The 14802-nt window shown below is 34.3% G+C and overlaps 1 protein-coding gene across 1 annotated transcript; it reads left to right on the top strand.

The window, feature by feature from the left end:
- Positions 1–9223: 9223 nt before the first annotated feature.
- LOC107020250 lies at positions 9224–9982 on the top strand. Its single transcript, XM_015220542.1, has 3 exons — positions 9224–9472; positions 9667–9725; positions 9805–9982. The coding sequence occupies exons 1-3, from the start codon at positions 9224–9226 to the stop codon at positions 9980–9982; spliced, it is 486 nt and encodes a 161-aa protein (XP_015076028.1).
- Positions 9983–14802: the final 4820 nt, after the last annotated feature.

The following is a 14802-nucleotide window of genomic DNA, read 5'->3' as shown; positions in this document are numbered from 1 at the left end:
GCTCTAAAGCTGATAATTAACATTGATTTGTAGTTCTTGTTCTTGAAATTGGAGGATACCTTACAAATGATCGAATCTTCTAATTTGGTCAATCTTTATTTTTATTATTAAATCATCAATTTATACGAACATTTATAAATAAATTACTTATTTTAGTGGAGTGGTTTTGCATTTATGTAGTTAATACCTACCTTGCTAATTTAGTAATTGAATGTACACAAAATAGGAGTGAGGAAAGGAAAATGTCAAATTTGAGAAAGTAGATTCCAAGGGTATCGATGGATATGGAATAAAACACAAATTCATTTTAACTTTTACCATTATAAAAAAAATGAGATATATTTTAGGAGACAGTAACTTAAAAGAGTAATTAGGGAAAATTTCCAGCAGAAGAATTTAAAATAACATGTAGTATCCACCTGAGAATGATGTCTAATATTACATGATTATTTAGTTCAAACTGCTTTTATACTCGTTGGATATATTAAGCTTTGTTAGGTGATCGTGACTGTAGTGGTAGGATATTTTATGTCAAATCTAGTTCAAAGCCTATCAGCTTTTAAGAGCCAATATTACAAAATACTAGACAGAATTCTCCTTATCGTATAGCTATAGATGTCTACAGGGAAGTTGATTGGCAGAAAAAGACAATGCGATTCTCCTATGTGCTCTATTTGGTTTCCCTTGCCAACTAGAAATCTTTATTAAGAGATGGATGAATGATGTATCTGTACCGTGTGCCGATAATTTGGATGCTACTTATGTAGACTCCCATAATTGTTATTTAACACCTCAAGAGAACAAAAAACATGGTTGTCAAATTGTACCTGCCGATGTGTTTGTTATTATAAATTATGAAAAACTATAAGGACATGCATCTTATCGAGAAATGGTGTATATGTGGTGAAGATTTCAACCACTGACGCTCGTTTAGCCAGCGTGGGCACCTATAAACCACTTACGCTCTCCTTCTAATTTGATTACAAACATCAGGTACCTCATTTTTACCATTCATTCAGGATCACATACGAATTTTACCCTCTAATTCTAGATTGAAAAGTATACCAAGATTGATAGATAAATTATTTTCCTTTGAAAAAAACATATCTAAAATCTTGTTCTTTGAAATTTCAAAGTGGAACCGATACAAATTGGCGCCTCCATTCTTGAAAACCGAGAAAGCAATTCACTTCCTTTTGAAGAAAGTATTTTCCATGAAAACCTAACACTCAAGGAATTGGGTGTTAGTGAGTTTTGGTAGTGATGAAAAAAAAGTTAGTATGATGAGAAATTTCAATGTGGAACCGATACAAATTGGCGCCTTCATTCTTGAAAACCGAGAAAGCAATTCACTTCCTTTCGAAGAAAGTATTTTCCATGAAAACCAAACACCCAAGGAATTGGGTGTTAGTGAGTTTTGCTAGTGATGAAAAAAAAGTTAGTATGATGAGTCGATATGTCATTTCAGTTGAAGCAACTTTTGTAATACCAAGAACATAGTTATAGATCTTTCTGTTGACTGATACATGATGTGATTCATACGTTCAAAAATTACTTCCCTACTCAATCTTGTATTGACATTTTCAGTTTGGTCTTGAAGGGCTAACAAACCCTAAATTCAAGATCATAATTTGTGAGAAGAAATACACATACTATTATTTGTCCGTTAATATGTCATAACAATTTAACATAATCTAGTTATGTGGAGATTGCAATAAATCTATAATTGAAAAACAAAAGAAAGAGAAGGCGAAAGAAAATTTAACTTTGAATATTGGTAAGACTCAATGGTAATGTCATACGATCAAATGCATGATTCACTTCCGCCAATCAAAGGGTGTAGTTCAATAAAATATGGGGTAATAATAATAAAAACTCGAGAATCATTCCTTGTAAAATCCAAAAGGAAAAAGTATTGCTTGGAACAATGGATACATAGAATATGTTTGTTCCATTAGCCAACACAACAACTACGCTCCCATCAAAGGAATAATTAATATCCAAAATATTAGGTACCATACAGATAAGATGAGATTTTGGTCCTATATAGAATATTCTAGAGCGAATTGTTGCATAAGTCATAGTTCTTACGGGACCAAAATCATAAATGGCCTCATTTTGATATAAGGTGGTTGATATACTAGTACGACACTTCATTGTAGTTATTGTTCTTTTATTCTAAATTTTGCATGATTTAAAATTATTGTAGTTCTTCAAACTTTAAATCACAATGAAAATTGTATATTTGATTTGCTATGTAAATAGTTTAAATGGAACACATCAATTTAATGAAAAATAAATTCTTTTCAAGTAATCAACTATCATTTTTTGTTTCTTTCATACTAAAATGAAACGAAGACAAAAAAAAAAAAGCAGACAACTATTATTTTTAAAAAGGAACAATTCAATAAGAATATATAAAATATAACTTTCATGAGCCTCGTGATTTCAACACAACATAAAAGGACATCAATTTGTATACTGCTCAATTAGGTATATCCACATTTAACACATTAGTATAATGAAAAAGAAATTTCAATAGATCACTGGTGATTTTTTCCTTATTCGGCCTTCATTAACACTTGAGGTAAAAAAAAAGTATGCAAAACCAATAAAAACAGATACAATCACATGATTTTTTCAAATGTTAAAAACAACTTTAACCAAAATATTTTCAAGTCAATAAAAGATGTATTGGTTTCACGGAAGATCTATGTAAAATACAAAAGGAAATATATTCATGTAATTTATTTACTACCACGATTTCTGTAGTTCAAATTTAATATATATAATCCGATGTTACAAGAACCATGTTACAGTATAAACATTGAATTGGGTAGCACGTTTTCGTATGCTAATAGTTTTTATTTTGCTTTTATGAGAGGACAAATGAATTTTTATAAATTAATATTGTTTGAGCATGTGATAATCAGTATTATATATTTTTGGTATGTGCATGTTTGGAATGTTGTATTGACTTGATTATGTTACACTCAATGGGAAACCCCCTAGATGTTATCAGTGCATGGTAGTTGTATCTTATATTGATCTTGCTCTAATTTTTTTTGAGTACAAGGCATCTTCAGACAACTACTGATAGACCTAACAATGAGACTATTCCGCGAGACCAGATTCAAGGGTGCACAATTTTATTCAGGATGCCGTGCATCTCTCCTGTATAAGTTAACTCTTTTCGGACTCAGACAATTTGTTGAAGGTGAAAGTTTAGTTTCAGGGTTGTACCCCTTGTTCGTAAACTTGTCGTTAAGATTGTTTTGATAGAATGACTTTTATGTTATAGAGGTTTTTCTTCCGCAATAGTTAATTAGTGTTTTGTTAAACCTTTAAAGTTTATACGTACTACTATTTATTATATTACTAGGTAATTTTTACGTATTAAATGCATTGAACTTGCAATTAATTTATTTACCAATATTCAGTGCATAAAAACTAATGAAAAGTAGGTTCTTAAAGATGTTTCAATATTCCAAGATTAATTTGATTATTTGTCATTATTATAGAACTCAAGAATGTCTAATGAATGAATTATTCAAGAAAGCTCAAGAATGTCTAATGAATGAATTATTCAAGAAATAACAATTCATTTGTTCTTTAATCAACATTAAAAGGAGATTAATGAAGAAAATAAGAATATGTATACAAAAGAATTTAATTATAAAAAGAAAAATTTAAGTTGCATAGACTAAACAATTGTTATATATATCTTAGGAAAAAATTTAAAATTTTTGGTTAACATAATCGAATAAGAAAGTACACTTGAACATAAAATAAATGATAATTTTTGAACTTTTATTATGAATTTCTTAGATTGATAAGTGAATAATTTCATATCTATTCATATATATATAATATCTAAGCTTATATCTAGTACTTTAAAGTTATAAAATATCAAAACATGAATTCTTGGAACATGATACAATAAATGTATTTAGAACAATGAATATACATACTATATATGTATATGTTCAACATAACCAGAGATGATAACATCGCCAAAACAGAAACAATCGAGTGTAAGCCATGTACTCAAAATGACCTAATGGGTCAAAATAGAGTTGGTCTATTGGACGAAAATGACTGAGCTAGTTGTTGTGCAAAAACGATAGAGTTCTAACATCACCACCGCATTCTCTTTTTACAGACAAAAGTTCGAAGTAAGAACTAATGTCCCTTTGTGTTCATTATAATTCTTTTTTGAACTAGTATGAGATCTCTCTATTAAACTTCTATCTCATTTTAGCAGGGCATAAATAAAGGCACGGTGGAGATGGGAAAACTCACTGCTAGTGAAATTGAATTAATTGTTTATTAAAAAAAATCTAGGGTCTTTTATTTCTTGTGAATAAATATTTATTTTATTAAAATTCTTTTTGAACTTAACCATTATCAAAATAAGAGATGTATTTTAAGAGGCGTTAACTTCTTTTTTTTTGGGGGGGGGGGGGTTTAAGATCTGCAAGAGCCCATTTTTTATGAACACAAAAGGAGCCAACAAAATGAACTGGCCCAACCAAGATCTGGTCCTGCAAATTACTTAATGTAAAAATAAGTTAAACATAATGAATAACTAAGAATAAATAAAGTCTAGATAAAAATATGAGGCTTGATGCTTATCAGATCAGGTTGATCAAAGCCTCTTCATCGTCTTTACGTCATCGTTCAAGAGTTCGTTGAAGATAAGCTTAGGTTAGCGTATCCATTCTGGTAAGATTAAGCATAAACCTCTTCTACTAGAGCTTTTTCTAATCCTAATCTCTATGCAACAACCTCTCCTTGATGAGCCAATGAGCTGATGTATATCCCTAGTTCATTTTTAGACATAAATAAATTAGACAAACTCTTTACGAATTTATCATCTAGTAATTATCAATTCCCCTTTTTCTACAAACATAAAAATGGGGCTCAAATCACACATATTGTTGGATCTATGAGATGAGATACTAATGAAAGAGATTGAATGTGATCCTAAACCTGTATAGCACCAACACCGTACTCATATGAGATCACCACAATTGGTAGTCAGAATGTCCAACTAAATTAATAGGTGAACTGGTCAATATACTATTTAGAAGAAAAGAAAATACAAATTCACTCGTCGTGGTTTTTTTTGATCATAAAAGACACTTAAAAGATCTCACTAGGTGCATGATATATAATCAATAGAATCTAATTCAAACAAGGTGATGAGTACATAACCAACTACTAGAATAATTTATGAACAACCACTAAACCTTCAAAGGTATAATTTGTCCTATCCTAAGATAAGGAATGCCATATTTATATGTATTAATGATTCTTCTACTTGCAACCTGTATATTTTGAAAGTGTTCACAGTAAAAAGTACCTTCAAAATTAGAAGTTAAATTAGTGAAGTAACCAGCAAGAGTATTTCCCTTCATTAAGGTGTGTAGTACTCTTGTTGCCATGAATGAATTTACTTCCAAAGTAACTTCCAAGGAACAATCCGATCTCCATTGCAACTATAAATCAATGATAAAGCATCTGATTCCATTTTAACTAGTGAAAAACATTTACCAAACAATATTTAAGTCCTTCTTAGAAGCCATAGCTACAATAACTACGTTTGTTGTTTCTTGGATCCTAACACTCCTTGCTCCCACCATATCACAAGAAGAATCCCAAACACAATTTTCAATGGTGATAGTGCCAGGATTACCTCTTGATGCCCCATCAGTGTTACATGTCAACCATCCCAAAGGAGGTAAATCTACCTTACTTGTCACGCCCCGAGCTACCCCCGAGATGCGGACACGAAACCTAGGACCACAAGTTATCCCAAGCTAACCCTACTGGCATGATTATAAGCATACTAAAGAATATAAACTATTGCGGAAGCTAAATTATAATTTAAACTGAAAAAATAGGGAATACTCATATACTAAAACTGTGATATATGAAAAACTGATGAGTTTAATACAAAGAAAATATTAACTCAATACTAAGTTGAAATTAACTACGTCTGAAATACTAGAACAAGCCCCAGCCAAGTGTATCAAAAACTGAAACAAAATGACTAAAAGACTGAAATGAAACTCATGATTGTTGTCCTCAATGAATGAGGACTACAACTGGATTTGCAGAACTCAAGATCAGAATCGATCTAAGCGTGATCTGGACGCTGAGAACCTAAACCTACATCAAGAGAAGATGTAGCACATTTATGGGTCAGTACTTGAAAGGTACTGAGCATGTAGGATAGCTATAGATGAAATAAAACATAATTGAACAAGCACAAAAGAATGTATAATAATCTGAACATTATATAGAGAATTTTGAGCTAACTAAATGCAATGACAAATTTATAACATGCTGAAACTGAATATACTTATAATTGGTCAATAAGATAGAATCTGACTGAATTGTGGAAGCTACTAATAACCGATAATAAAACCACATGATCCAAACAGATGTATACTCCTCATCAAGAAGATCCATTATACCCTGCCAGAGGTATAAAGCCATGTTGGCATGATCACTGAACTGATGCCCACATAGAGGACTTACAACCTACTTGGCTAGTAGTTCTGGTACTAATAGGGTACATTGAACCCTAGTCCAAATCGATATTATACTTCTCCCATTGATTTATGTAGTTAACGATTATGTTTGAATTTTTGTAAATACTGGATAGTTCAAAACTGAACGTGCATACTGAAAATTCAACATTTAATATGATAATTATGCACTTATAACTGGGACATGTATATCTGTAGTAACTGAAATGTCTATCCTAGCATGTGTAAATAAAGAACTAAAGAAATAGAAAGCTAGGGTTCTAAAATTCATTCGATAAACTGATTAATAACTTTACAATCTTATTTGGAACAAATATTTTTTAACACCCCGTAGCAAAAACAGACCAAAAATCGATTTTCAGAAAAATATGCGGGTGCAGCTGATGTTACCATCGACAGACCATAGCCTGACCCACTGTGCGTCCTTTACAATACTCGATGGATTCAGAGACTCCCAAAAAACTCAGCTGGGGGAAATTGGCTTTGTCTTGATGGACGTACCGACTCACGGTCCATAGGTCAGACGGCGGTCCATAGTTCATGACCGTCGATCGAGACCCCCTTCACCCACTATATGACAAGAGCCACGGATGATCATCACAGTTCGTAGGTGGACACATGGACCGTAGGTGGGAAGTAGCATACAGTTAAGGTGGAAATACAGTTTGGTAAACTTCAATTGGTCATAACTCTAAGCACAAAGTGAGTTAAGTATCCCATGACCTACCCACATATTGATAATTGAATTATCTTTCAATATCCACGGACCTTGCTAAACTCAGACCTCGGCATAAAGAGTTATGACCATTTTAGTAAAGGCCTGTCGAACAAGCCCAACCTACGGATAAAATGATGGTCCGTTGATGTAACGACGGACTGTCAGTCCTGGTCGTCGGTTGGTCCGACAACAACTTATCCAGGGGTCTTTCGGTGTTTTCTCACTTTGTTTAATCCTTAATATACGTCTTTTTGACCCTAAATCATTATATTTTAGTCTTTTTAAGCCTAGAAACATAACAAGAACTTACCTAAGTCAAAATCATAAATCAAAAGTTAGAAAATTGTAGGCATGAATGGAGAAAAAGTTTATGAACCCTAGTTCAAGAACGCGACAAGTTTCCAACAGATCCAGTCACGAAATCTAAGTGTTTCTTCGTGAAATTCATCACTAGGTATGTGAGATTTCACTAGTGGGTTCCTTTCACCCATCGGGTCCTTAGTTTTCAGTCAGTTCTTGATTCTCTTATCATGATTAACCTAGGGTTTCTAGAATTTCGATAGAACTTCATGAATTTATTGAATATTTGTTCCAAATCAGATTGTAAAGTTATTACTCAGATTATCGCATGAGTTTCAAAACCCTAGCTTTGTATTTCTTTAGTTCTTGAATTACACATGATAGGTCAGATATTTCAGTTATGCAATTATACATGCTTCAGTTTTTAATGTATCATTTAAAGATTAAATATTGCATTCCCAGTTTGCATGTTCACTTTTGAGCTATCCAGTATTAACAAAAAATTCAGGCATAATCTGTTTTCTACATTAATAAATGTGAGTAGCATAATACCGAGTTGTACTAGGGTTCAACGTATCTAATAGTCCCAGAACTACAAGTCAAATATGTTGTAACTCCCCTCTGTGGGCATCAGTTAAGTGATCACGCCAGGATGCCTTTATACCTTTGGTAGGGTACATTGCGTCCTCTAGATGGGGCGTATACATAAGACTCCACATTAAGCTCGCGTGGTTTTATTATCGATTATTAGTAGCTACCATGGTTCAGTCAGTCTCTCTGTATTGACCATTTATAAGTATATTCATTATTCAGTTTCACCACGTTAAAAATTTGTCATTGCATCCAGTTAGCTCAGAAATCACTATCTCATGTTCATATTATTATACTTACTTTTGTGCTTGTTGAGTTATGTATTATTTAAGCTTTATTCTATCCTACATGCTCAGTACAATTCTAGTACTGAAGCATACGTGCGCTACATCTTCGCGTGATGTAGGTTCAGGTTTTCAGCATCCAGATCACGCATAGATCGATTTCTCAATCTCCAGTTCAGCAAATTCACTGGTGAGTCCTTATTCTCCGAGGACAACATTCATGAGTTTCATTTTAGTCTTTTAGTTATTTAGTTTCATTTTGCTAGTTTTAGTTGGGGCTTGTCCCAGTATTTCTAGTATAATTTAGAGGCTTATTTCAGACATAGTTAGATTTAGCTTATTATTGAGTTAGTAACTTCATTGTACTAAACTCATAGTCTTCATGTTATATAAGTTTTAGCATATGGGTATTCCCATTCTTTTCATTGTAATCTATGATTTAGCTTCCACATCAGTTTGTTATCTTTAGTATGCTCATGATCATGCTAGCAGTGTTTGCTTGGGATCACTTGTGGTCCTACGTTTCGCATCCGCATCCGAGAATAGATCGGGGCATGACAAAACTTAATATCTAAGCACTAGGTTTAAGTGTCTTATGATTTCTGAAAAGTCGCACTAAGTAGATTCCTTTTCATGGGTGAGAAGTGCACCATATCTAATTAGAGGGAGACTATGAAGTGTTCTAGGAAAAAACCTTCACTTTCTTTGTTCCTCTTATCGTGTATAAGGTATGATCTTATTCCATTCTAACTTGACGTTCTACATTTCAGATCATGCCTCCTCGTAAAGCTAACACTAGAAATGAGAATTCTAGGATTGCCAACGAAACTCCTCCAGTCCCAGATCAAGAAGTCCCCAATATTGAGTTCAGGAATGCCATACAGGTGTTGGCTAAAAGTATGACTAACCAAAACAATCAAGTTCATGCTCATGCGAATGAAAATGGTGGATCAGTAGGAGCCGGGGTCCATGACTTTGTTAGGATGAATCAGCCTGAGTTCTTAGGTGCACAGACTATTGAGGTTCCTCAAAATTTTTTGGATGAGATCAAGAAGATCTTTGAGGTAATTCAAGTCACTGGGAATGATCTGGTTGAGTTAGCATCATACCCGTTGAAGGATGTTGCTCATATCTGGTACACTCAGTGGAAGGAGAATAGGGGTGCAAATGCAACTCCTATATCTTGGGTTTGCTTTAGCTAGACTTTTCTCGACAGGTTTTTCTCAATAGAGTTGAGAGAGGCAACGGATCTGGAATACATGAACTTGAGGTAGGGTAACATGACAGTCCATGAATATGGGCTAAAGTTTAACCAAACCTCCAAGTATGCTCCTCACATGGTTGCTTACTGCAGCGCTCAGATGAACAAGTTCTTGTATGGAGTGTTGGATTTGGTGATAACTGAGTGCAGAAATGCCATGTTACTTGGAGATATGAACATCTGTAGGCTTATTACTCATGCTCAGCAAGTTGAGGGTGATACGCTTAGGGAGCAGGCTAAGGAAAATAAGAAGGCTAGGATTGGGAATTAAGACTATTCTCAGCAAAAATAGAGTGGTGGAAATCACTCGCAGAATTAGCATCATTTTTAGCTGCAGCCCCTTCATCAGTTAGTGTTCTATCCTCCAAGAACAGGTATGACCATAAGGGTAGAGCACTAGGCTCTAAGTCTCAGGGAAACAAAGTCTATGGGAAGTGTTTCAGGCACCAAGACTTACCCCACTTGCCCTATGTGTTGTAAGAACTATCAAAGCGAGTGCCTTGAAAGAAAAGAAGGGTGTTTTGGATGTGGTCAGTCTGGTCACAGGTTGAGGGACTATTCTTTCAGACAGGGTCAAAAAGGTGGTAATGGTAGACCTCTATCTACAAATTCAGCAACACCAGCAAGTCGCCCAACTCAGTAGGGTAACTCATCTGGTATATGTGGCGGTCAGCGCCAGAACAGTTTGTATGCTCTTATGGCTTGCCAGGATCAGTAATGTTCTCCTGATGTAGTCACAGGTACGTTATGAGTCTTTGACTTTGATGTTTATGCATTATTAGATCCAGGGGCTACTCTTTCTTTTGTAACCCCTTACATAGCAGTCCAATTAAGTGTTAGTCCAAAAACTCTCTCAGAACCTTTATCAGTCTCTACTCTAGTTACTGACCCTGTTATAGATAGACGGGTATACAGAAATTACTCTATCACAGTCTCTCAGAAAGTCACCTCAGCATATCTAGTAGAGTTAGAAATTGTATACTTTGATGTAATCATAGGCATGGATTGGTTACACTCATTTTATGCCTCAGTTGATTGTAGAACTAGGATTGTTCATTTTCAGTATCTAGATGAACCAATCTTCAAATTGAAGGGTAGTAGCTTCGGGACAATTGGTCGATTTATATCATACCTTGAGGCTAGAAAGATGATATCTAAGGGTTATCTCTATCATCGAGTTTGGGTTAACGATTCTAGCCTTGAAACCCCTACTCTTGAGTCAGTTCTAGTAGTTTTTGAGTTTCCAGAAGTGTTTCCATATGATTTTCCCGAAATCCCTCCCGAAAGGAAAATCAACTTTAGAATTGTTCTCCTTCAGCCTATTTCTATTCATTCTTTCAGAAATAATCCATCTGAGCTTAAGAAATTGAAAGAGCAATTTAAAGACCTTCTAGTTAAGGGCTTCATCAGATCTAGTATTTCACCATGGGGTACACCACTATTGCTCGTAAAGAAGAAAGACGGTTCTCTCAGAATGTGCATTGACTATATATAGTTGAACAAGGTCACAATCAAGAATAAGTATCCCATCCATAGGATTGATGACTTGTTTTACCAACTTCAGGGTGCTAGCCATTTCTAAAAGATAGACCTCAGATCGGGTTATCATCAGCTTAGAGTTAGCGATAGTGATATTTTGAAAACAACCTTCAGAACTCGGTATTGTCATTATGAATTTATAGTTGTGTCATTTGGCTTAACTCATGCTCCTGCAACTTTCATGGATATGATGAACTGAGTGTTCAAATAGTACTTTGACTTGTTTATTATCGTCTTTATTGATGATATCCTCATTAGCTCTAGGAGTGTGGAACAACAAGCAAGTCATTTGAGAGTTGTTCAGCAGACTCTCAAGGATCGCCAGTTATTTTCTATGTTTAGTAAATGTGAGTTCTGCTTGCAATCCGTTGCTTTTCTTGGTCACATTGTATCTAGCAAAGGGACCTGAGTGGATTCGCAGGAGATAGGCCTAGACCAACCTTTGCTACCGATATCAAAAGTTTCTTAGGTCTAGGTTGACTGAAATATCTGACCTAGCATGTGTAATTCAAGAACAAAAGAAATACAAAGCTAGGATTCTGAAATTCATGCGATATTTCGAGTAATAACATCATAATCTCATTTGGTACATATATTTAATAAATTCATGAAGTTCTATCAAAGTTCTAGAAACCCTAGATTTAATCATGATAAAAGTATCAAGAACTGACTAAAAATTGGGGATCCAATGGGTAAAAGGAACCCACTAGTGGAATCCCACATACCCGGTGATGAGATTCACGAAGAAAAACTTAGATTTCGGGACTGGAGCTGCTGGAAACTTTCTGCCATCTTGAACTAGGGTTCTTGAGCTTTTTCTCCTTTCTTGCTTCTAGTTTTCTAACTTTAAATTTATGATTTTTACTTAGGTAAGTTCTTGTTATGTTTCTAGGCTTAAAGTTTCTAAAATCTGATGATTTAGTGTCAGAACGACGTATCATGGGGTTTAAATGAAGTGGAAAAAGACTAAAAGACCCCTGAGTTAATTGCTGTTGGACCAAACAACTACCTTGACTGATGGTCCGTCGTTTAATCGACGGTCCGTCATTTGTTCCGTATGTTGGGCCTGTTCGACATGCCTTTACTAAAATGAGCATACCTTTTTACTCGGAGGTTTGAATTTAGCAAAGTCGATGGCTATGGAAAGTTAATTCAATTATCTATATTTGGGTTTCTTGGACACCTAATTCATTTTGTGCTAAGAGTTATAATCAATTTAACTTGACCCAATTGCATCCCCCATAACAAACTGCTAATTCCCACCTACTGTCATACCTATGGACCATAGGTCGAATGACGGTCCGTGTTAGTCAATCATTGTTCGTGTCAGAGAATGGGTAAATGCGGTGTTGATCGACGGACTAAGACTACGGACCGTAGATCCGTCCTTCGTTCCACACTTCGTCAAATTTTCTTGACTGAGATTTTGGGGGTTTCTGACTCAATTGACGGATGTGAAGGACAGACCAATGGTAAGGATACAGTCCATCGATGGCAACCGTCGATGCACCTGATGATTTTTGAAAAGCTGGTTTTTGGTCTGTTTTGGATACGGGGTGTTACATTACTACTCTAGATGTAAAACTAGGCATGAAACTATCCATTAGATCAACCATCTCAGGCTAATTATTTGGAATATTGAGATAATTAAATTTCAACTTAATGAAAGTCTATGTGGTGTTGGAAACATCCCAAATAACTCAACTAGTATAGTAAGAAACATCATGTAATAAGGTATTTCTCATGTTCCAAAGAAATAATTAAATATTGCATTAAATGTAATCTTTGGCTAGAATTACCTTTAGCATTCCGCCATATCATCAAAACATGTTTCTCCTGAATCTATGGTCCAAAATGTCCAGCTGCACCAGCAAAATATCTACATAAAGAATCTTCCACTTCTTGTTTTCTTAGTGAGTGAGCCACAGTCTCATCAACTGGAACCTCGCAGCAGCCACATGAAAGAGAAACATTAGGATTCCATTGTGTCATTAGAGTACCAAATTGTATTTTTTTCCTCGCACATTCAAAGATAAGAAAGATATCTTAAAAGGGATGCCTTGTACCCATATCTTCTAATAAGAATCAATTTCCCCCTCTCTCTTTCTGATAGTATTCCAAGCACTTTTGACTGAAAATTGTCTATAAATTGTCTTCCATGGAAGATTTGACATGATCTACTACATATTATTGCAACTGCATTTGCAATTTCTCATAATTCAAACAATCTTCATCGATATAAGTGTTAATATCTTTCAAATTTTTGCAGGTTTACACTTTTGTTGGTTGTGAATATAGAGAACCTAACCCACATGATATTTGCTCATAAAGAGCTTCGAGTTCTTAACCTCCAATAGAGTTTAGCATATAAAGCTTGAGATAATTCAAATAAAGACATAAAACAAAGACAAACCTCTTATTTTGGCAATATAACTTAATTCCATGCAGCTTAGTGCTTGCTCTTTCCTGACACTTTATTACTCTAAAAGTATTAGCCAATACTACATGGAGTTCTTTGAGGACACATATAGGGGGCACAATAGCAGACAAGACATGAATGGGAACACATTGCAAAATACTATTGATTAGAACTTCTTTACCTCCATAGGATAATATATTTCTTTTCCAGTCTTGTAGTTTATATTTTACCCTTGTAATAAGATCATAGTAATGCTCCTTCCTTTTCCTTGGTTGTGATTTATGACACTACAAATATTTGAGTGGAAATTTGCCGTTATTCAAACCTTTACAATCCTCAACCAGTAATATTCCAGCAGTTGCTGCATTTTGATGCATAAAGAAGGCACTTTTATCCTTGTTAATTTTCTGTCCTAACTGAATTTCATACTTCTTTGAAATTTACATGATCTTTACTAGTGAGTATTTATTAGTAGATGTAAAAATAATTGTATTATCTGCATAAGCAAATTTGTTTATATGGGTACTCCATTTTGGCATCCCACAACCCCGAAATAGTTCATCCTCAAATAAAGAGTTTAAAGACCTAGATAAAATTCCATCGTAGAATAAATAGGGCTGACAATATCTTGTCCTACACTATCCCAACAACATCGCGAAAAAATACAAATTAATCCTACAAAATCTGCAGCACTATCTCCATTCAAATTGAAAACAACTCCCTTTTCTTTAAAGAAACCAATATTTTCCTCATTTGTTACAACAGTAGGAATATGTCTCAACAACAAAAATGATGTAGAAACTCTATCCTTATGAAACTTATCCTCATAGAATTTAACAGCTTCAACAACTATCTTACTTTCCTTCTAACGTTAACAATGTTGTGAAAAGATCTACTATTTATATATCAATTATCAAACATGTCATACAAAACTTTCTGTTGCCAAAAAACATCCATAAAATTCACATATTTTTTTATACTCAGTCTAAGCTACATGCAATAATTTTCTGGTTTCAACATTCCGAGCTTCCTCAAATAGTTTTCTTTGATTTTGACAATATCTTCCCTGATTAGTAATTGTTGAAAATATCACCATAAAATTCTTTGATCCATTTGGTCAAAGAAGATTTGAC

This window comes from Solanum pennellii, chromosome 1, assembly GCF_001406875.1.
Source record: "Solanum pennellii chromosome 1, SPENNV200".
Taxonomy (NCBI): domain Eukaryota; kingdom Viridiplantae; phylum Streptophyta; class Magnoliopsida; order Solanales; family Solanaceae; genus Solanum; species Solanum pennellii.
The sequence above is the reverse complement of the archived record's forward strand: the minus strand, read 5'-3'. Positions and strand labels throughout refer to the sequence as shown.